This window comes from Tasmannia lanceolata, unplaced genomic scaffold, assembly GCF_043159265.1.
Source record: "Tasmannia lanceolata isolate RefF3 unplaced genomic scaffold, GAP_Taslan_0.1 ptg000019l, whole genome shotgun sequence".
Lineage (NCBI taxonomy): Eukaryota > Viridiplantae > Streptophyta > Magnoliopsida > Canellales > Winteraceae > Tasmannia > Tasmannia lanceolata.
The window spans coordinates 14,240,671-14,263,619 of record NW_027518696.1 but is presented as its reverse complement, the minus strand read 5'-3'; the positions used below and the strand labels follow the sequence as shown (position 1 = coordinate 14,263,619).

At 38.0% G+C, this 22,949-nt stretch overlaps 2 protein-coding genes and 1 long non-coding RNA gene across 4 annotated transcripts; 2 read left to right on the top strand and 1 right to left on the bottom strand.

Moving 5' to 3' along the window:
* Positions 1 to 1,396: 1,396 nt before the first annotated feature.
* On the top strand, positions 1,397 to 7,942 carry LOC143852566 (Putative methyltransferase family protein). Its single transcript, XM_077361999.1, has 8 exons — positions 1,397 to 1,566; positions 1,675 to 1,742; positions 4,398 to 4,517; positions 5,197 to 5,270; positions 5,971 to 6,025; positions 7,247 to 7,349; positions 7,471 to 7,569; positions 7,654 to 7,942. Coding segments are annotated over exons 1-7 (576 nt in total). The 5' UTR covers positions 1,397 to 1,411; the 3' UTR covers positions 7,472 to 7,569; positions 7,654 to 7,942.
* Positions 7,943 to 8,073: 131 nt separating this feature from the next.
* LOC143852567 (uncharacterized) lies at positions 8,074 to 8,966 on the top strand. Its single transcript, XR_013236796.1, has 2 exons — positions 8,074 to 8,545; positions 8,668 to 8,966. It is a non-coding gene; the product is annotated as an uncharacterized LOC143852567 (long non-coding RNA).
* A 648-nt stretch (positions 8,967 to 9,614) lies between these two features.
* LOC143852565 (MutS2) lies at positions 9,615 to 21,990 on the bottom strand. Of its 2 annotated transcripts, XM_077361997.1 has the most exons (6): positions 21,253 to 21,988; positions 17,037 to 17,142; positions 15,063 to 15,115; positions 11,665 to 11,796; positions 10,891 to 10,963; positions 9,615 to 10,138 (listed from the first exon to the last, which is right to left on the bottom strand). In XM_077361997.1, exons 1-6 carry the CDS (start codon positions 21,655 to 21,657, stop codon positions 10,044 to 10,046), a joined length of 864 nt encoding a protein of 287 aa, XP_077218112.1. In that variant the 5' UTR covers positions 21,658 to 21,988; the 3' UTR covers positions 9,615 to 10,043. The 2 variants fall into 2 exon arrangements, with proteins under 2 accessions (XP_077218112.1, XP_077218113.1); XM_077361998.1 differs by lacking the exon at positions 11,665 to 11,796 and having other exon boundaries at positions 21,253 to 21,990.
* Between the last annotated feature and the right edge of the window lie 959 nt (positions 21,991 to 22,949).

The following is a 22,949-nucleotide window of genomic DNA, read 5'->3' as shown; positions in this document are numbered from 1 at the left end:
TTATCGCTAAATGATACATTATTCATGTCACGAATTTTCAAGGTAAGACGAGTGCAGGTAGAAAATCCCGACTCAACCCGAGAAGCTACCTCGAGCAGGGTCGGGTTAATGACCAATGTGGGATCTTTTCAATCGAAATCCCAATCAAAGACAAGTTATACCAAGGGGAGAAGAAAAACTTTACCCTATTTTTTGCAAGGCGCGTGTCAGTCAAGCATACCTCTTCTAAAAATTATTAAAATTATTAAAAAAAAATTGCAACCCGAGAAGCTACCTTGAGTATGGTCTGTTGCATATGAGAGCAGCCACCTCGTTAATGAAGACAAAATCTGCTGAAAAGTGAGCCTGTGTGGCTGCTCTCATTTGCAACAGACCATCCACAAAATGCTGGACGCTAGCAAATCCCTTATATTAAACCATACAAAAGTTGTAAGTGCATTTTTTATAAGGGATTTTTGCTGATTAATCCCTACATGGCAAAATAATTGCTTATTAGTTCCTAAGAAAAGCATATTAGCTTAACAGTCCTACTTTTGCTAAAAGGTCCCTAAAACTCACGAACTTCAATTTTTTCCGTTTAAAATGGCAAATTCCCAACCTTGCCCCCCCCCCCGGCACACACACTTTTAAAATGGCAAAAGTTAGAAACAAAAATGGCAAATTTTTTGTTTCTAACTTTTCTAAGAAATTCCTATCTTGGTTGGATTGCAAGAAAATATCCCTGATATAAAATTATTTCTATTGAAGTTTTTTTTCATTGAGGAATTATGTCTGATTAATTTAGAGGGATAACATCATAAACCGAAGGTCCCTAGCTGAAAAATTGAATAGGGTTGGTTAACCTTCTCTTTATTTATGTGTAAGAAATAAGAGATTGTAGATTTTTTTTTTCCTTTCCAAACTTTTGTTTTGGAAATAAGAACTAGGGTTTGGCTTCTATTCTTGGGAGAAGAAGAAGGGAGAATGTCAAAGAGCAAGTCAATATTGTAAGAGATAATATTGTTGCTTATTTCCTAGTTTTTTTCCAAAAATAAAATTAAATAACGCTAAATGGATTAAATGGGTTCGGAGGTAAATTTGCCATTTTAAAATTTTTAACAGAGAAAAATGAAGTTCATGACTTTTAGGGACCTTTTAGCAAATACTTTCTAAAAGTAGGAGTGTTCAGCTAATATGCTTTTCTTAGGGACTAATAAGCAATTATTTTGCCATACAGGGACTAATCGGCAAAAATCCTTTTTTATAATGACGAATCCTAAATATGGAATTATAATCTTTTCAACCCTAATTGGATCTATAAATAGAGATCTTAAGAGGATCGTTGGATTAAAATTAGTGTCTGGGTCGATTTTAATCAGATCAGATCATTCAAGGTGAGGCCCACAAATTGAAGGGTGTAGATCATTCACCGATGGGTCCCACCCACATCTTCAAGAAACCCAAAGCTCGAGATATAATGAAAAAAAACCCTTTCATGCATTGTTCAAAGTTCAAACAAGCCAAGATGCAGGACGACGAAGGAGATGAGATTGTTTGCTTAGACGAGTCTTTCTTCATCAATGACGAGTAAATCTCATTTTGAGAGAGAGAGAGAGAGAGAGAGAGAGAGAGAGAGAGAGAGAGAGATTAGGTTTTTTTTCATCTTTAATCTCATTAAACACTGGTCTTTTGCAGTTATCAATTGACGACTTTCACATTTGGGTCTCAAGTTCTTGAGCTATTTTGCTTGCAATCAGCTTCTAGTAAGTGTATAAAACCCCATCTTTCCCTTTCTATATGTATGTTTTATTGAGTTTTAAAGTGTTTTCCTGTTTACTTCTAATGATTGTTATTCTTTCTGTAACATTTTTGTTTTTTGAGTAACTGCTTGGTATTTTAGTTCTTGGGTTTTTTCATATTGGGTTGATCACTGCTTACATATTTTTCTTTTGTCTGTTGGGTGGTGTCCCTTTTCATTTAATTTTTGTATGAGATTTGAATTTTTCATTCCAGACCAAGTTAAAATTAGAACCTTTTGAGTAAATGCTGGGAATTCGTGATTTTGGAATTTTATATATTTGGTCGTCCGATGTGTGGATAATAAGTTTTTTTTTTCTGTATTGGGCACATGGGTGCCTATATTTCTTTCATCAATAATCAAGTTTATTTGGGAGAATTGTATGTTGATTTGAGTGAATACAGTTTTGTCAAGTGCTTGGTGCATTTTCTTAATTTTTAAATTCTAATTTCTTAAGAACTGGGTTGAATTCGTTTCATGCAAGTGATTGGAAGTTTGCTTGTTTTATCTTGATTAGTTGTTTTTTGTTTCTTTGCTTAATGGTTTCTTGGGATTGGTTAGTTATGTGCTTACATGGATGCCGTTAATGCAGTAGCACAAATTTCAACTGTGTTGATTCATGGTCATTTGATTTTGACTTGGCAATTCATTATTTACGAATGAAATTGTCTCCAGTAAACCATAGGGATCATCACCTTGTTATGAAAATCTTGTATACGCCGTAGCAACAAACAGCTTGAAGACCACATGTATGATCGATGCAAAGCTTGAAAGAAAATTGTTTCGTCAAAATACTATGATCTGTTAGCATTGCGGCAGGCATAAGTCAGCAAAGAACAATCATTAGTATATTAGGAATAAAATGAGAGAATTTGTGAACTCAAACCTACATGGCTCACTACTCTCAGATACGAAGAGACACGAGAGCAATCACAGATATGTCTTGCAAAAGATAACAGATTAGGAGGTCCTAAAAAGGAAAAAAAGGTTCTTTGTGGGAGCTGTGGCTATAGAAGATGACAGTCCATACTGTCCTAAAGAGGAAAAGAATCAAGATCACAGCTTACTTAATAGCTGTGACTTCCATACAAAGAAAGGGAATCAAGGCAAAAGATTGCCTAAATAAAACAATTAGAACTGATTTCCTCTTCTCTTTTATTATTGTTTTCACCATAAGAGGAGTGTTGGCCATAGAAGGCCATTGAGTGGTTCAATGTTTCTCCCATGTGTTCCTTATTACGCAATTCATTGCTTTGCAATAAGGGTACTGCATCGAAGTAAGATAACATTGGAGGGATAAGCATTGCAGTAGTGAATGATTAATGTTCCAAGCCCATTCAACATGGTAAAGATCTTATTTGTATTGGGAACAAGCTTTCCTATTTCATTTAATTCATCAGAGGTTGATTTTAATTGACGCAAGTAATCAGATAATGATAACTTAGTACCCTTGGGAAATTGCAACTGGTGCTAGTGCTCAATCTGTCGGGCTTGTGAGTCTTGAGCAAAGGCATTTTCAATGGCTTGCCACACATCTCGTGTTGTAGCCAACCCTATTGCCAACCCGAAAACTTCCTCCGAGAGTGTTCCGGTGATTCACGCCTTGAGCGATCACTTTGTCCAAATCCATGACATCAAATCTGGATTGGGATTTTTTTCCACTTCAGATCTCAGAATTGGCATGCTCCCATTGATGAAGCCAAAGCATATCTTGGCTCTCTATCAATGTTGTGATTTGTCTTCCACAGCAAATAATTTGATTGTTTTCAGTTTTACTGAAACAAAGTTCATAACATTGATTGAAGCTGGATAAGGATATGTTGAAGCTGCCATTGGTAAAAGAAAAAGGAGAGAAGGCTGGATATAGAGAAGAAAATGACAATAGTTCAACGCTGGATAGAGAAAAGAAGATCACGATGGTGGTAGCTAGGACTCTAATACCATAAAGAAAACAAGAAGAATTTGAAAAGCTCTCTCTCTCTCTCTTTTCTTGATGGAGAGCTATGTACATTAGCTCTATTTAAAGAATTTACAAGATATTTTCAAGGACATCGAGATATCCTATTTAAGTTATGTGTTTAAAAAGAATACAACACTATCAAACATTATACAATCGAAGGAGCAGCTTGGTTAAGTCCCTTTCTTGATTTACAAAGGGGATATTGACTCAACAGCTTTGGCAAGCTGTTGCGTTGATTCCCTTTCGGTATATGGAAGTCACAGGCACTTGCCTAGTAGCTGTGAGTCACAGCTACTAGGCAAGTTGTGCTCTTAATTCATTTCCTCTTTATGACCATATAGGCACCACAACACCCTTTTTTGGACCTCCTAATCTGTCATCTTCAAGATAACAAGCTTCAAATGGATGTTTCATAATCATAGGCCCCTTTATATAGAGGAGGCATGCAAGTTGCTTTGCTTCTGCAACCAATGTGGGAATAAACCCACTTGGTTCACTCAACAGAAGAACATAGCATGCATCTCACAATGACAGGACAAGAATAAAATAATTGCAAACTTCACCCCAGCTTACATGTTTTCTCTATTTAAGCAATGTCATGTGGTGTGTTCTAATTCTACCTTGTTTCATATTGTATACTGACAATTACCCATGTCGCAGCTGACTATGATCTTACAGGGCAGTTGGTTTGGCCAGGTGCTATGCTAATGAACAATTACCTGTTGAAGAATGCCGACATGCTCCAAGGATGTTCTGTTATCGAATTAGGGTCTGGTGTCGGTAAGTTTTGGGCGATGTCAGCCATGTTTGTTTTATTACTCATTCATAAGACAGGTAGTAATAAAGGAGACTTAAGGTGGTCGGTCACACATCTTTTTTAGGGAGAGACATTTGCCTCAGCATTTTCTACAGCTTTTACATTTTGAGAAGGGGAAGACCATTGATACCTGCTCCATTATCAGCTAGTGTCCTTCTCATGCAACAATCTCATACATGACGTCTATATGCATTTATTTCTTCTCCTGAAAAGGCAAAGAAGATTACCGGATGAAGAGAGGTGTGTTCTTAAGAACCACACTCCACATAAAGTAGGCAGAATGTATGATTACATTTATGGATGTACATTTGTAAACCAAGGTTTTAAATGTCGGTTTTGGCCACCACCAAAACCGAAATTTCAGCCTAAATTGTATAAATTTTGGTAAAAAAATCGGTGGAAATTTACAAAATTCAGGAATTTTTGGCAATTCCAGTGGAAATCTTAAAATTTCAGTCATAATCTTGTAAATTTCGGCAAAATTTCGGATTTCGGCGAAATTTCGGATTACGGCCGAAATTTAAAACTATGTTGCAAACCTCATTTGCTTGATGAGCATGTGATTCTCCAAGCTGCTTGTCCTTTATTTGTTTTACAACCCTTATGCATATGCTGCTCCATTTTTCGGTTTACACTTTACAGGCATTACAGGTATACTGTGTGGCAAATTCTGTCGCGATGTTGTGTTGACTGATCATAGTGAAGAAGTTCTCAAGGCAGGTCCTACCGAGTTTTCTCTTCCATGATCCATTATTTGTTCTAAGCCTTAAAACTGCTTCAATCACTTGTGGAGTTTGAAGTTCTATTTTCCGACTAGCAGTTGTCAAAAACTAACCTCTATGGTGTTTGTTAAACTACCAGTAACTCCAAAAGCTTAAGCTATTGGAGATGGCGTTATTTAATCTTTTATACTTTTAACACTCCCCCTCATGTGTGGCTCTTTTGGGTTTGGCCTACACGTGTAACATGTGGCCCCTCTTTTGGGTTTGGCTATTGCATGTGGATTTTTGCAATCGAGGAGGTTTGAACTCGGGACCTTTGGCTTTGATACCATGTTAAACTACCAGTAACTCCAAAAGCTTAAGCTATTGGAGATGGCTTTATTTAATCTTTTATACTTTTAACAGTGTTATATCCATAATAAGTCGAAGATAAGTCATGATTTATTGACTTATCTCTGGTCGCTTACTAAGGGAATTTAAGTTTTCTTCAATTTATTTATAGAAGATAACGCAGAAAGATGAAATTGAGAAACAAGTAAGAAAAATATAAATCAACAAACTAATAGAAAGATTATATAAGTACACATATATAGCATGACTGTTTATTGTTAATTAATTTGCTTGCTTTGAGGTTTCATTTGTTCTTTATTTGCTTTTTTACAGTCTAATGTGTCACTTTCTGGTTCATTTCCAGATCTTGAATAGAAATATTGAGCTCCATGTATCTTCTGGAACCCCAGGTCATGCTGGTAAGAGAAATTAATTATAGAGATTTTATACTGCATTGTAATAGACCAATATCATTTTATTTATTTTTTAAATTCTATTTGATAGGACTCTAGGTAATTAGTTTTTTGCTAGAGTTTTTGTAATAGACCAATATCATATGTAATGGATAATCGAGATTATAGAGGGTTTTCCAGCACAAGCTTCTCTGAAGACCCTTAAGCTGCATTTGGATTGCCGGAATCAGGAATCAAAATCGTCATCCTATTCTGATTCATATTCTGATTCCCCCATAATCAGAATGGGAAATTTTAAAATAAAAAATTAATTAAAAATCCAATAAAAATTTCATTCTGACCATGGCGAAATCAGAATACCACCTCTTGGGGCTGGAAACAGACCCCTTTATTCCATTTATTTTATTTATTTGAAAGAAATGCCAGAATTGGAATAGGATGATGATTTCAGCGCCTGATTCCGGCAATCCAAACACACCCTTTAGGCGCAAGGTCTTCACATGTAACCTGAATTCTGCTTTGTTCCTGCTTATGTGCTTAAAAATGTGATTTACATCGCATAGCCCATGCTACGGGAAACCCTTACCAGTTACCTTTATGTTGGGACTTGGTGTTCATTTTCTCTGTTGGGGTTCCACGCAAAAGCAAATAGTCCCACATCGGATAACACGGGTGGATGTGGATGGGTTATAAGGGAATGGGCACCCTCCCTCTGATGGCTAGCTTTTAGGGGTCAGTTCTACTCGGTTAAGTTCCCTACAAATGGTGTCAGAGCTCAGGGCTCCGAGGGCGGGAATGTCCCTCGGGGAAGATCTCGGAAACCCCGGTGTAATATCTCATGGTTCCCACGTTGACACCGTGTGGAGGGGCGAGATTGTCCATGTTGCTTCCGCGTGGAGGAGGAGATTGTTGGGGTTCCATGCAAAAGCAAATAGTCCCACATCGGATAAAACGAGTGGATGTGGATGGGTTATAAGGGAATGGGCACCCTCCCTCTAATGGCTAGCTTTTAGGGGTGAGTTCTACCCGGTTAAGTTCCCTACATTCTCTCTAAGTCTTATTTAAATGAAGCATAATAATGGAATTTGGACGCGACTCTTGAGTATCACCGTAAGAACTAGTTTGTCTAATCTTTCTTTTGGTTGATAAGACTAGGATCCAACCCGCAACCTTAACGTTGTGGCACAGAGCATGGAGTTACATTCCTTTTGATAATTTTTTGTGCAGGGTTAGTAGCTGAGAAGTTAGAATGGGGAAATGCTGATCACGTGGGCCAAATCTTACGAAGATATCCTGGGGGATTCGATCTCGTTCTTGGAGCTGACATTTATATCCAAGTTTCTTTTCCTAGACTGTTCTTTTATGTTTTTTTTTAAAGGAGATTGTTCTTTTATGTTGGTTACTTGTTTTCTTTGCTTTTAAACTCCTTGACGATTTATAAGCTTTCAACAGTCCAGCATCCCTCCTCTTTTTGATACTGTGGGGCAGCTTCTCCGTCTTAAAGGTAGCCAATGCAAATTCATACTGGCCTATGTATCTCGCGCTAAGACGTAAGTAAAATATTAATTCCTAATATTTCTTCTTAAAACCTTAGATTTCTTGGCTAACATGCATAGCTTTTCCTCTTGGAGCAGCATGGATGTGATGGTGATCAATGAAGCTATCAGGCATGGAATGCAGGTCACTGAAGTACATGGGACACGATCAATGATCAGTGACCTTGAAGGAGTCATTTTCGAGATCTCTCTCTGATGAAACATGAATACTGTTGGGATCTCTATTTGGATGGGTAGGGAAATCAAGATCTTGTTTATTAAACAACTCAAACCCCCAAGTGTGGGGTTGAAACAAAGCCACAATCTTACCACCAATGTAAGTTTTATCTTTTCTTTCTTTGCCAATGGAAAGCATTGAAGCCATGAATTTGCTGTCATTGCATACCTGAAGAGAGCAAATCCCCTTGCCTATGGTTTTATTGGGTATTCATTAGTCTTTAACATGTATAACACAGTTATTGACATATTTAAAAATCAAGAAATCTTTACATGTTCAGGGTTTTGTTGCTCCTTAGACTGGTCTCCATAGTCCTATTGGGCCTGCCTAGGTATGGAGCTAGGTGGGACCCAGCATGGTATGGGACAGGTTTAAAGGGCCTAGCCTAACGTGTTCCATCAGCTCTGGGTCTTTTGGCACATTGGTGAGGTACCCAACATTTGGTATCATAGCAGCCACCATGTCATGTGTTCGAGTCACGGATGGGGCCTACATGGAAGAAAAAGTCCATAGGAAAAGCTATCACCTAGTGGGCTACCGAGGATAGGGCATGCGGGAGCATGGTGGAATGTTACGGTCCGAAGGGAGAGCTTGCCTAAGTATGGGACTAGGTGGGACCTAGCTTCGTATGGGACATGTTTAAAAGGCCTAGCCTAACGCGTTCCATCAGCTCTCAGGCTTTTGCCATACGGGTTAGCTACCTAACAAGTCCATGGCTCTCATCTTCACCTCATCTTGCATGCCCGAATCCAGGTATGTCCTATCTCTCTCTGGTGACACACCAGGCCCTACCCAGTACCCACCTTAATTCATTGCAAATTGAGCTAAATGAGTGTTACCATTCTTGCATTTCACAACTATCCAAATGGTTGCAGGGTTCAAGGGAGATCAATGCACCTCGATCGAAGTTCTCATTCACCCTTCAGCTACTCAATTCTTGTATGATCTGATATAGTTTATTGTCAAGCAGAATGAAAGTTAAAGACAGTCTTTATCCTCACCATGCCTATACCATGGCATTGGAGGCATAGGTGCTGCACTTTGGCTCTGCAATATGGAACCTCTCAATGGCTCCATTCCATTTTCGGGTCCTATTGGGAAAGGTGGGCCCAAGCTTTCTCCCCGGAGACTGCCGTATAGTTTTCGTTGAGAATTGAAGGATTTTGTTTTTCTTCTTTTTTTCGTATAAATCTCAAATAATTCAGAAAACATTAGATGAATGTTTCATCAAATTCTTTAAATCTCACCCAAAAAAAAAACAAAGATTGAACTCAGCATCCTAATCTTTCAAACATATGTGCTTCAACAATCATTTCGTGCCTTATGTTATCTTATTTAGAAGGGATTTTTGCCAATAAGTCCCTAGTTTGCAAAATAATTGGTAAATGGTCCTTAACGATCCCGTAATATCCTAAGAGTCCCGCTTATTTAAAATAGTTGCTAAAAAGTACCTAAAACAAACTGACGTTAATTTTCTCAGTTAAAAAAATCTTTAATTCTTCCCAAACATTTTTCCAAACTGTTTGTCTCAAACTCAGCATCCTAATCAACCAAACATATGCTCTTAAACCATCATTTCGCGCCTTATGTTGCTTATTTAGAAAAATAAGTACATATCAAGTAGATATATGCATAGTAAATAGAAAACTCATTTAAAAAATGTTCAACTCTTCCCAAACATTTTCTGAACGTTTGCGTCGCTTATTGTCTAGAATAGCGCTTGCCCGCGCCCGTGCGTGTGTGTGTGTGAGAGAGAGAGAGAGAGAGAGAGAGAGAGAGAGAGAGAGAGAGAGAGACTACCAAAAGGGATAGCAAGCTGGGGTTTAGTTTTGTCCTTGAACGACACATTGATGCATAGTGAAAAGCCCCAACAAGGATACATTGGTACTGTCTTTTACTGATACTCTAAACACTGCTTTCAAGCAATTGCAAGTAAAAACAAGGATGTCCTGGCAATTCTTCAGTGAGATCAATTGGGGTGGGGAGATAAATCCCACAAGAATTTGATGACAAATTGAATGTTAATACTACAAAAACAAAAAGATTGTCAATCTTCCTTGAAGCTTAAAACGGCTAGACCTTCACATAGATGCTACATATTTTTGACTGCTTAATCCCCCACCTCCCCTCCAACGACATGGTACCATTTTCTTCATTCCATGTTGTTTCTTACCCAGAATAATTTATAACCAATTAAACCGCACACCGTTGTTGTAGCCAAGAAATGGGCAAACATCCCCCCAAAGCCTCGCTAGTTCTGAGACATGAGGTTCGATGTATCACACAACTCCGGCTGTCTTCGAAGTCCCTTCCCATAAGCAGCAATTAGAAGAGCCTCGGCTCGACCTGCAAGTATTAGAAAAGCAGAGAATAACTTGAGGAGAAATAAGATTGTCGAAAGAACATGAGAATATGCACTGGCTATTTGAGGCGTATTTATGAATTCATCAGGTGACATCATCTACTCATTTGCAGGCTCAATCGGCATCACCGATTCTACAGAAGCAGCAGAGAGGTCTGCACTCTTCACTAAGGATTGACCACTTTCATCAACCAGATGGAGAGCAGTTTGAAAGTGGAAAGTGATTCCTCTAGAATACTATTTTGTGGGCCGAAGGGATTTGCAATGGGCCATGGAAACTAGACAACCTCATGGATGAGATTAAGTATCTGTTTTTGTTATGGTGTTTTCTCTTTTTCTCTCATTCCTAGAACTAGAAGGGCCAACGATTTGGCTGATCATCTAGCCAAATCAGGAGCATCTAGCACCTCATTTCATAGGGGACAATCTTTACCACCTAAAATGCACTTGTAATCCTTTACTTTTAATGTAGTTGGTATCTTTATAAAAAAAATCACTGGAATGAATCACTGATACTATTGAATAGCTTGAGCTCTGTCCAAGCAAGGAAACTGGTGTAGTTAAGAATAGCAGAAAGAAACAGTTAAGATATATACCAACTTATCGACTATTATATGATTTTATCGAGTATAGACTTGATTCAAATGCTTTGTAACGTATCCTCAAGCACAATAAAAATCTGTGGAAGAACATGGAGGGCTTGCTAATTAAATGAGCAATAAATGAAAATACATACCATGATCCTTCTTTCTCTTCAATAAGGAACTCAGCGATGGAAATAAGTCGGATGCAACTTTCCTGCTACTATCCTGCCAAAAATCAACATTTGTGCTGATTAGAAAAAATAACAAAAAGTGGCATTAAAAAAAATTAACAAGAAATTTGCACCAAATTTTGCCTGAGCATAGCGAGCCAATACAAACAGTGGAAAGTAACAAGCAATTGGTTGCATGCTATATATTTGGCAGCAAGAAATGTAACAGTTACTTGAAATATATGTAATTCTGAGAAGAAATAGCAAAACTATACATTTCAAAATGAAAACAAATACAATTGCAATACAAAAATAAAAAACAAGTGCTGACAGATACACATCAGTATAATAGAAGCAGCCAGTAGATGAAAGTAAGGGAATGGTTATATACATCCAAATCATATTAGCCAGCAAAAATAAAGGAAAATGACAACATCAGTATACCATCCACGTATGGCATGTAGGTACTGTACAGAATCAATTCATAAGATGCCTTAGGCCCTGTTTGTTTTGACTAGGATTTGGAGAACCGATTGTGAGTCCATAACTGATTATTGGACTCAATTTTATGTTTAATTTTGAATCCAATAATCAGTTTTGGACTCACAATCGGTTCTCAAAATCCAAAACAAACAAGGCCTCAACGAAATTTCACTTATATCTTATGGCATTCTCCCACAACTCAATAAGGATTTCCTAAAATCAGTAAACTATAGTCAGCTTGTATATATCTGGGACCATAAGGATAAGGCAAACCTTATTCGAGGTACTCCCCAAGAGATCAAACTGATTCTTCCAAAGTTTAGATGGCACGGGAACGACAGAAAATCCTGAGGCAACTAGAATCCCAATCCACAATCCATATCCAAATCCTCCGCACCACCACCCCTTCATTGAAAAAAGCAAACAATGTCCATAGAAAGAACTATAATAAAAGTAGGGAAATGATAAATGTGCCCCTTTTCATTACTTGGGAAACCCAGCTACAGTGTATCTATGACTGCAAAGGTGCTGATGTACTTCACATTTGAGGGAATGAAGTGACCTGATTGCCACGTACAATGCAGCTGGGTGTCCCAAGTGATGAAAAGGGGTGCATTTATCACTTCCCTAAAAGTATTATCTTGACTGCAATTATACACTTTAAATAATCGTTCTTCACAAAAGCAAGTACAGGAGACACTCAGGGAAATATTATCAGCATACACTGATAGTTTATAAGGTTATAATAGCATGGTTAAATAGCATGTATATCACTCACTATTAAAGTAGCATGAGAAAAACACTGCAACGAGTATATACCTGAAACAGCTATGAGGAGAGCTAATGGATTGCACACATAAAATGTACGGTCGGAAATCCACAAAAAATAATCTGTCTCCTAACTAAGCAGATGGGTGATTTTTTATTTTTTTTTTGAAAAATAACAGATTTTATTAATGAAAACAGCAGCCATAATACAAATAACAGGGACAAGACGTCCCACAAAGCAACTACAGCAGCTTCCCCCCAAACAGCCCTATCTGCCCAGCCATGCCTAACCCAAACTCACAACATCCAGCCACCAAGTGAGTGCTGGTAATTGCCACCGCTCCTTTCTCCACTCCTTTCGCTAGCTTATCTGCTCGATCATTTGCTGACCTCTTCATATGAGTAAACTCTGGGCATGGGAAGCAACAGGTTGGGACAAAGAGTGACAAATAAATAAACAATGCAATAAAATACCTATCATATCTATTATTCAAAAAAACAAAAAAGACCTATGATATCTACTTCATAATACTCCACCTCAAGTTGGGACAAAGATATTTTTCCCTAAGGCTCCGTTTCTTTCGACGTAAAAATGGATGTAAAATTTGTTTTAGGTTCATTTTTACAACATAAAACAAATTTTACGCCCATTTTAACGTTGAAAGAAATGGAGCCTTACTGAAAAGAATATTTTGAAAAGCTCTTTCCAAAAGTTTTTGTAAATACATCAGCCAATTGTCCACCAAAGACCAAAGTGAATGCAAGCAGTGCTTATCAAACCCGATTTAACCTTCTCCGTGGGAAAGTGACAATCTATCCCAACGTGTACCATCCATAGTTGCCAGAGTGAAAAGCAATACAGAAAGCGGAAGTGGGAAGCAACAGGTTTAAAAAAAGAAATTGCAGGAAGTGAAAAGCACCAAGACAATTGGGAAGGTAAATTGGAAACATGTGGAAAGCATCATGGGCATGGGAAGTGAACATGAAGTATTTAGGAACCCTCATTGGAAGCAAACGAGAAGCGCAAAGAATGAGATAGGTTTATAGTACGTTTAGGAAGAAAGTGTTAATGTAGGTTATGGCTACAAGTAGTTAACAGGGAGGCTGATTAAAATTAGATGTTTCGGGGATTTATAGTTTTACAAGCTGATTAAAATTACTTCAAGCAGATTTATATGTTTATAGTACGTTTAGGAAGAAAGAATTAATGTAGGTTATGGCTACATGTAGTTAAAAGGGACTTCAAGGCTGAATAAAATTACAAGTTTCAGGAATTTATAGTTTTTACAAGCTTGAAATTTTATTCATTTTGTCAAGTGTTTGAGAAAACATCATATGTTTTGTTCCAGCCTTAAAAATGAGTTTTTATGTTTGAAAACATTACTTTAGAGTATATTTAAAAGGAGCATCTCAAGTTTTAAATACACACCACGGTTTGAGCCCCCACAGTGGGCGTTTCTTTTACCCTTGCAATGCTATTACCTTTCTCAAAAAAAGTTTTAAATACACTTTTGGCATTACCAAAAAGGAAAAAGACACTCTACGAAAAACTAATCACATAAATAGGAGGTGAAGATTGTTGTCATGAATATCAAAAAGATATGCATTCGCATGGTGAAAATTTTGCAACCAATGAAGTTTTGTACGGGGAAAGGCAAAATCAGCTTGCTGGACAAGATCCAATGAAAATTTCTGACTTTAAACAGTGAAAAACCTTGTATTAACAATGTCAATCGTTGAGGCATAGGCAATAGATGTAATATCCCTTAGTGCAATGGTGGGGGTTCCAAGATAACCTGGTTCTCACACAATAAAGGTGGATAATTATTGTCAATACACAAGCTTTCGCCAACTTTGTTAGACAATGATGTTAAACAACCATTTACTCCAAAAGCTTAAGCTGTTGGAGATGGTGTTATTTAATCTTTTTATACTTTAACACTCCCCGATCACGTGTGGCCCCTCTTTTACACGTGGCACATGTGGCCCCTCTTTTTGGGTGGGCCATTACATGTGGATTATTTAATACCAAGGAGTTTTGAACCCAGGCCAATTGCTCTGACACCATGTGAAACAACCAATCACTCCAAAAGCTTATGCTGTTGGACATGGCATTATTTAATCTTTTTATACTTTAACAAATGACACTAGTGTGGATCTTCCATAAAGTGGAGCTAAATATGCATGGTCTAAGAATCAAAATATACCAATTATGATCCAATTGTACAGATTTTTAATTGGCCCAGACTGTTAGATCTCTATCCAAGTGTAAATTCCAATATAAGGGCTACTGGGACCCATAAGCACTTCGATTTGAGATGTTGAACAGATCTTTCTGCAATCATGTGTAATATATTTCCTAACAAGCGGAAACAATTTCCCCTTAAAATTAATCCTTACCCATCTCTTTTAGAAAAGCAGACTGTTTCCCTTTCTCCTTTGTGCTTTCCTGAAAACACGTTTCCCTTGTGACTTTATTAGCCCAAAATCAAGTGGCATGACTTGGAAAATGCAATTTTTCTAACCGAATGGAAAACAGGAAGATTACACTGTATAGAGTCCCAAGAGGGAGTAATAAGAACTTCACCATGCAGGAACATGGTGACATAAAATACAATAATAACACTATAATGAAAAGTCTAAGACAGCTTTAAGATTGTATCTCAACAAGAAAACCACAAATAAAATTACCATGGGATAGAAAAACACAAATTGTCACAATTGCATGTGGGTGCAACAGAATATATAAGAAAACAAGAAGAGTTAGCACAAAGTTAAGATATTTTTAGTCTCTTATCCATAAAAGGTGCAAGAAACAAAACATTGCTCTACGAATAATAGAAGATGTGCAATTTAAAAAGTCCAGATGAGATATTTTATATGTAGGGAAATATGTTAGAAACCTGTCTTCCATCTTTTGGAAAAGGGTTTGATTGCTCAATATATGCAGTAGTTCCTGAAATATAGAGTATTTTTAGTTAGAAAGCGAAATGAATAACATTTCTACTGAGAAATATGTCAACTTCCACTGAACATGCATGAATTGAATGAAGTCAAATCAATGATCTCTAACGAAATGTCAAAAGAAAAAGAAAAAAAAATTTGTGTGTGTGTATTTGGGGGGGGGGAGATTGCTATAGAGAGCTTCTTTAGTTAGAAAGTGAAAGAAATATGTTTTCTACTCATACGCAGAAAACAACTGTTATAAAGTGTTAGACCTAGCAAGTGCACAAGTTAAACCTTAAAGATCAACAAGTTCTGTTATCCATAACACAACCCCAACCCACAGGTATAACAATTGCAGCTATAATAACTAAACAGCGAATAACATCAAATGGTATGTGTGTCTCTCAAGAAAAAAGACCAAGAGTACCCTCGAATAATACAAACAACAGATCACAGAATAACATAAATTTTTATTTGGTTACGTATTTCTTTTGGGAGCTATATTCGCACTCCCTTGTTTTGATATCGGCAGCCCTCTTTATTTTACATTTTCTCAAAAGACCAGCAGCCAATTAGAGAAGTAAAAATAAAGAGAGGACTGCAAATATCTAAGAAATGGAAGTGCAGATATAATGTTCATTTTCTTTTAGCTAGTCCCTTTAACTCCTCCTGACTTTCTCATTGGAAATTGTGGCATGGGCCTTATAGAAGACTTGAAGAAAGTTACATGCACAAAGGAATCTAAAGATTTTATTATCTGGCAAACAATTGAGCAATTGGGATTCAATTTAATGGTAGATAATACTGATTTGTGATCTCAAGTTTTTATGAGTAGGCATTGTCAAATGATGTTTAAATTTTGATCCCACAATTTCAGGCAAAATGATGACATCCATAAATCTGAATTTTATTTTTTTTGTAATGGAAAATCTGAATTTGTTTATACTCATGACACTGGATTGTGTCTAGTCTATCATAGGCAAGATTATACAGTGTCTTGAAAACAAGTTCTGTTGCTAACAGTGATAGAGAAACATGTAGCTAGTGTGCGCGCGCGCGTGTGCGTGTGTGTATGTGTGTGCGAGAGAGAGAGAGAGAGAGAGAGAGAGAGAGAGAGAGAGAGAGAGAGAGAGAGAGAGAGAGAGAGAGAGAGAGAGAGAGCGTGCGTGCGTGCGCGTTTGGACAAGCTACCCGTATATTAAAATTCATAGTATTCCATGCTTTGTCGGAGAAAGCTCCAGCTCATCGGTACCTAGACCAATAAAATTGGGAGTGTTCAAGTAAATCAAAACCTCAGCAAAAAGGAAGGGCATTTTCACAATTACTCAAGAAGCCAAAAATAATAGGCAATGTTTCCGGTGAGAACTATTGAGTAAGAGGTATTTGGATAGTTCAAGGATGTTGAAGGGACATTTGGGCAATCCAATGGAGAAAATTATCCATATGGAGCAACATCTGTGCATTGAAACTCTAGTTATTGTATTGTTTGCAGAAAAAAAAAAAACATATGCATTTAGTCTTTTCTTCATAGTACTGTTTTATAATTTCATTTCTAGTACAAAACTAGAACAGAACATGCACGTGGTGTTGTAACTGAGGTTAAAAAGGCAACTCTGGCTTCACGCAAGTCTAGCGTGGTCTACTCTGAAACATGGTTTTAAATTTCACGTTTCGGCCGAAATATTTCGGTTTCAGCCTAAACCAAAACGAAATTCACATGTGTAGACACCCAATTTACCGGCTCCCACAACATGAAGTCGTTTCTTTACAACATTTCCACCGAAATTTTAAAAATGTACACTGAAATGTTATAATTTCCACCGAAATTTCTGCCCGAAACCGAAATTTAAAACCTTGCTCTGAAACTGTGAATGTGAATACATTAAGCAACCGGCTCTTAACCAACTTCAATGACACAAAATGTCCCATACCAAGTGGTGCCCTAAAACTGTGAAGCAATTGAACAATAGCCTTTGCATCTAGGCGTCTTCGAACTCTTTTGCCAACCAATATCTGCAGGTGAGGAGTATCAAACACCTACAAGACAAAAAGAGGATATAAAACTTAAATTCTTTTTTTTTTTAATGGTAGCAGGGATATATTGATGAACAAAGGGGCGACAGAGGAATTCAACCCAAAAGATACAAGAAGATTGAAAACAAACAGGGAAACAGGAAAAAATACAAGAGGGTCTGGCTCCACATCAGGGAGGCAAAAAGCTAAAACATCCTAGCAACCAAAAACATAAAACTTAAAATCTTTTTTTTAATGGTAACAAAAATTATATATATATATATATATATATATATATATATGAGGAAAATGATTGTACGCTCAAGTGTACCAAGCTCATGGTACGCTCGAGTGCCCAATCACATGTGGGCCCACTTTGTTAGGATGATCCAAAGTATTCATTTGAAAGGCCCTTGCATAGATGGGGTGTCTACCAAAAATCAACTCCATAGGATCATCCTAACCCATCCATTTGTGAAGGTCAAAATGGACAGACACTGTTTGTCCACAAATCTGCCCATTTTTTCCCTCCACTTTTGGAGGGGTTAGGATGATTCAATGGAGCTGATTTTTGGTACACACCCTATCTATGTTAAGGCCTTGCAAATGAATGCTTTGGATCACCACAAAAAATGTGGCACGCATGTGATTGGGCACTCGAGCGCACCATAAGCTTGGTACGCTCGAGCGTACAATCATTTTTCTCTATATATATATATATATATATATATATATATATATATATATATATATATAGAGAGAGAGAGAGAGAGAGAGAGAGAGAGAATAGAGTTCCTAAGGGTGCCCTCATATAGCTTATATGAGGTGGCTCTCACAAAACATAAGGGGCCCACATTGTTAGGATGATCCGAAGCATTCATTTGAAAGGCCCCACCATAGATAGGGTGTGTACAAAAAATCAGCTCCATTGGATCATCCTAACCCCTCCACAAGTAGGGGCAAAAATGGATAGACACGTTTTGTCCACAAATCTGCCCATTTTCGCCCCCACTTTTGGAGGGGTTGGGATGATCCAATGGAGCTGATTTTTTGTACACAACCTATTTATGATGGGGCCTTTCAAATGAATGCTTCAGATCATCCTAACAATGTCGGCCCCTTATGTTTTGTGAGAGCCACCTAATATAAGCTTATATGAGGGCACCCTCAGGAACTCTATTCTCATATATATATATATATATATATATATATATAACTTAAAATCTTAGCAAGCCAAAACATCCTCAAAGGAAAGCTAAACCATTTGCGTTTGAGCAACAACCATTTGAAGAAAGATAAAAGCAATATCCTTCAAAAGACATTTGAAGCAAGGAAAAAGCTATGCATGTTGTCATATGCTAAATTCTTATCTAACATTCTAAAATTAGAGAAACCCTTTGGTTTCTCAGAAAAATTAGGAATTTGTGGCATATCACATTTTGGGTTTGGAAGAAGAACTAGGGAGGATTTCCACAACCAAGTGCAAATAAATGATGACAAACAGATGGCAGGCTTGGTAGCAAAAGTGCAAAACCAAACCACTAGCCTAATTGTTAGAGAAACCAAATACTTACCATTGGTAGCATACTAATGAGCCCTTACAAATAAGCATTAGATTAACCAGTACATGGTAAGTTTTTCCTAATTCAAGGTAGCTTTGGCAAAGATCCCAGTTGTTGAATTGGATTGTCGGCCATGTCTAACTCGGTTTTTAATCTTATCAATTCGATTGCATGAGACGGAAGGGAAGACAGTTTAGAGGTGAGGATATGTGTTGTAGATGGTTTACATGCATAACCAGTACATGTTTAGTTTTTCCTCTCTCATGCATATGGACATATGGTTTACAAGCTCTGCAATCCACAGCAAGAAGGTGACTAAAAACCCAAGGAAACCCACCACGGGATTGTGTGAAGTGAGGGGAGAAGATCAGAGGATGTTCCATACCCATTCCAGAATCTCCAGAGTACTGAAATGGCGGCAATAGCAGTGTTGATCTTTGTCAGAAATCACTATATTGACATGTAAGAACTGAGAACCGAAAAACTTGGGGTTCATGATAGATCATTGGTTTTTTCCAACAGACAACCAAGATCAGTTTTTAGTTGTTTATCATGTGCAAACAACTCACATGTGTTATCAGTGCATGAGTACAAGCGTTCTGAGAGCGAAAAAACAACTAAAAACGGGTTTACAGCCATTTTCTGGCAGTGACCGTAAGCTTAGTCACCATCATCAAACGGAGGCCGGGAGCGGAATTGGATAGCATGGTCGTCATCATCAAGTCCTGGTGATCATTCCCACCCAACGGTGGGATGATCGGACGGCCCGATTGCAGCAAGCAACCAATCACAGTTCAAATCAATAACAAAAAGAAAAGAAATTGCTTTGGCGAGCCGGGACGACGACCGGCAAGGCTGATTCGGATCCGGCAGCCCGGCTCCGACTGGCCCTCTAGCACGCGCGAGTTTCTGTGACACACTTTGGTTGTGCATCAGCTTGTTTAGTAGCTCCTATAAAATCATCGCAAAGATTCTAGTAAAGAGATTGAGAGGGGTTTAGGGCAGGTTATCTATCATAACCATGGGGAACTTATGGAGTGGCTTGATTCTAAAAGAAGACAAGGGGCATCGGGGATTATGGATATGGAGAAGGCATTCCATCTAGTGGATTGTTGACTATTTGTTGGAAGAATGTGTTTTAATAAATGATAGAGGAGGTGCATGATGGGGTGTATCTAATCCCCAAAAATTTCCATCGTGATCAATGATAAGCCCATATGTTTATTTTTCATGAGTGTTAGGAGATTGAGACGAGGGGACCCGTTATCCCCCTTCCTCTTTACGTTTGTGGTGGTTTGAGAAGGTATCGAGGCCGAAAATTAATGGGAAGAAGAGCGTGAGCGCGAGTGTGGGTGTGCGTGTGCGTGTTAATATGAAAGAAGATTTGACGATTTAACTAATGTGTTGGGGTGTAGGAAAGATAAGCTCCCAATATCCTATTTTAGCCTTCCTCTTGGAGTTTTATTCCCACCAAAGCCTTATAAGGGTCCAGTTAATTGGAGGATTTAGAAGAAACTTTCCCATTAGAAGAAATCGTATTTATCATTTAGAGGAAGAATTACGGTCACGGCTCACAAAGGCTGCCCTTTCCAACCTCCCAAACTATTTTATGCCTCTCTACAAATCCCCCATTGTGGTGGCTAAAAGGATTGAGAAGCTCCAATGTAATTTCTTGTGGGAAGGAAAAGATGAAGGCGGGGGGGATGAAACACGTTGTGAAATTGGACAATATATGCAACCTAAATGGGAAGGGGGCCTTGGGATTGGCACTATTAAAATGAAGAATGTGGATTATCTACTCAAATGGCTTTCGAGAGTGGCAAAGAAAGGAGTGCTCTTTGGAGATCAATTATTATGGGGAAATATGGCAACGATTTTTTTTTATTTTTTTTATTTTTAAGAGGGAGGAGGGGTGTGAAGGGAGGTGAGAGTTAGGTAGAGGTAGAGGTAGGGGCTTGGGTGTGTGGCAGCTAGCTTGTAGCGGCTCTTTTTGGGTCCTTTACTAGGTTTAGGTTAGGAAAGGGGATGGAATCAGATTTTGGGAAGATATATGGGTAGGAAATGTTCCATTATGCCGCATGTACCACGGTTTCTATAAATTAGTATGTGAGAGGAATGTCAAGAAATGTTCTATTATGCCGTGTGTACTAGGGTTTCTATAAATTAGTAAGTGAGAGGGGTGTATGTATTATGGAATGTTATGAGAGATTGGGAATAGGGTAGTTTAGGGATGACTCTCTAGAAGGAAATTCAAGGAGGATGAAAACACCACCTTTGAAGCTCTTCTTAGGTTCCTTCATAATGTTCTATTCTCCCGATATGTGGCGAATATGGACTGTGGTTTTTGTTTCATGGAAGACTCATTTGATGAATATTAATGCAATGGGTTTTTCAGACCTAAAAAACAACCCATTTCAACCATTATCAAATGCCAATGCATAACTGAAAATCGAATTTTTTACCTAACTCCAACAAACTCATACATCACCCATTAAAACAAAATAATTTCAATAAATTCAAAACGGCATTGCATAATTAACAACATACAATTCAAAGAGAGATAATCAATCACCTGCGCAGAACCCGGATTATCATCACTCAAGAGCGCCAAAGCTCCCGACGTATCTGGGTCCACTCCAATCACCCATCCAACAGAGCCATAACCACTAGTGGGAAGCTCATTCCCTTCAGAACTAGCCCTTTCAGGAAAAGGGCAAGACATAGAAGCCAACCAGTTTTCCTTAAGCTGAGAATCAGAAACCCTAACCCTAACCCTAGCATCATCTATGGCAGCCCTCTTTCTGCAATTTTTTCCATTTATCAGCTCATGGGTATCTTTCAAATCGACGGTAGATGTACAGAAACATCTACATTTAGCAGAAGAGAAGAGGATTTTCGCCCTCAAGTTTGCAGAGATTGTGTTCATGAAAAATGGTGGTGGGATGAGATTTTCTAGTGGGATTTGGAGGGTTCCCATTGAAAGGGGGAGAACAATAGGGTTTTGATTAGGGGATGAGATTATAGGAGAAAATAGCAGGGGTTTTATGGATCTTGAGGGAGACAAAGTTGTGGGTATTTGGGCGTGTTCTTCTTCTCCCCATTCCAATTACAGTGAGGAGATTCAAATGAGAGGAGTGTGTTTGTTTTCCGTTGAGGGTTCTGCTTTTTTACCCTTGTTTGGGTTATTGGAAAGTTTTATTGAAGAATTTTTTCCATGGAAAAGAAAATTTCCAGCCTTTCATAAACTCATTTGGAGCAGTTTTTTTTCAAAGACAAAATTTCCAAACTTGCTATACCCTGGAATTTTCATTTCTCATGAATTTTTATTTTACTCAGCACCAAGTAGAGGTAGAATGAGACAATATCAAACACACAAATGGGGAAATGTTATCAGCACAGCCATGTTTTGTTATTTGCACTAACGCATCTTGTCTTTTAGGGGCCATTTGGATGCGCGGATTTTAAAATCTTGGATTTTATCAAAATCATGAATGGGAAACAAGAGAAAAAGGAGACCACTCATCGTTTTCCGATTTCTCACCCTTCTTTCCGACAGCAAGAGAGTGTGAGATCGTCCATGTTTTCAAGTTTTAAAAATCCCAGGATGGAGGGTAGATTTTTAAAACCTGGATTTCTTACTTAAAATCCAAGAAACGTTCTCAAGACATCATACATTGATCATGAACCCTCTTTTACACTGTTTTCAAACTAAAACCTGGATTCTAAATCCGTGTATCCAAACGGCCCCTTAGTGTTTAAAGAGATGTCAAAGCCTCGAAGGGTTACTACAGTTCTCCAAAAGTCCTCACAGGCCAATTAAAAAAGACAAGACAAGCTAGGTCCATAACTTATTAAAACATGGTTGTGCTGATATCATTTTCCCACTCTTAATGTCTCCGTGAAAATGATTTATCGCATTACGTTTTTCCAATCTTATGCCTCCTAGTAGGCCCCTTGGAAGAATTTAAATGGGTATGTTTGGAAACAAAAAAAATCCCCTACTTAGACTTGGATTACACGATGCACAAGCTAAAATGAAATATAGTGTAGATAATAGGAACGCCCCCTTTGAAGTTTGTCAAGCTTTGCTTAAAAATCTCCATAGTTGTACTTGGAGATTTGCTGGGTATTTCGATGAAATTCAAGACTGGTTGGGCCTCGAGTATTGTATTTCAACATGTGCGTCATTCTGTGAATGGTGTGGCTAATAGACTCGCTAGAAAAGGGGTAGAGAATGAAGAGTTGGAGCTCTATGATTTACTAGCCCCT

Bases quoted from the DNA above. Each gene is read 5' to 3' on its own strand.
- LOC143852565 (XM_077361997.1), bottom strand. From the start codon at position 21,657: ATGGGAACCCTCCAAATCCCACTAGAAAATCTCATCCCACCACCATTT. The intron at 17,143-21,252 runs GTGATTGATTAT...TTTGTCTTGTAG, and splicing joins ATAATCCGGGTTCTGCGCAG to GTGTTTGATACTCCTCACCT. The intron at 11,797-15,062 runs GTTTCTAACATA...TTTTCAATGAAG, and splicing joins TTCCAAAAGATGGAAGACAG to GGGTGGTGGTGCGGAGGATT.
- LOC143852566 (XM_077361999.1), top strand. From the start codon at position 1,412: ATGGGTCCCACCCACATCTTCAAGAAACCCAAAGCTCGAGATATAATG. The intron at 5,271-5,970 runs GCAGGTCCTACC...GTTCATTTCCAG, and splicing joins ATAGTGAAGAAGTTCTCAAG to ATCTTGAATAGAAATATTGA. The intron at 6,026-7,246 runs GTAAGAGAAATT...TTTTTTGTGCAG, and splicing joins TGGAACCCCAGGTCATGCTG to GGTTAGTAGCTGAGAAGTTA.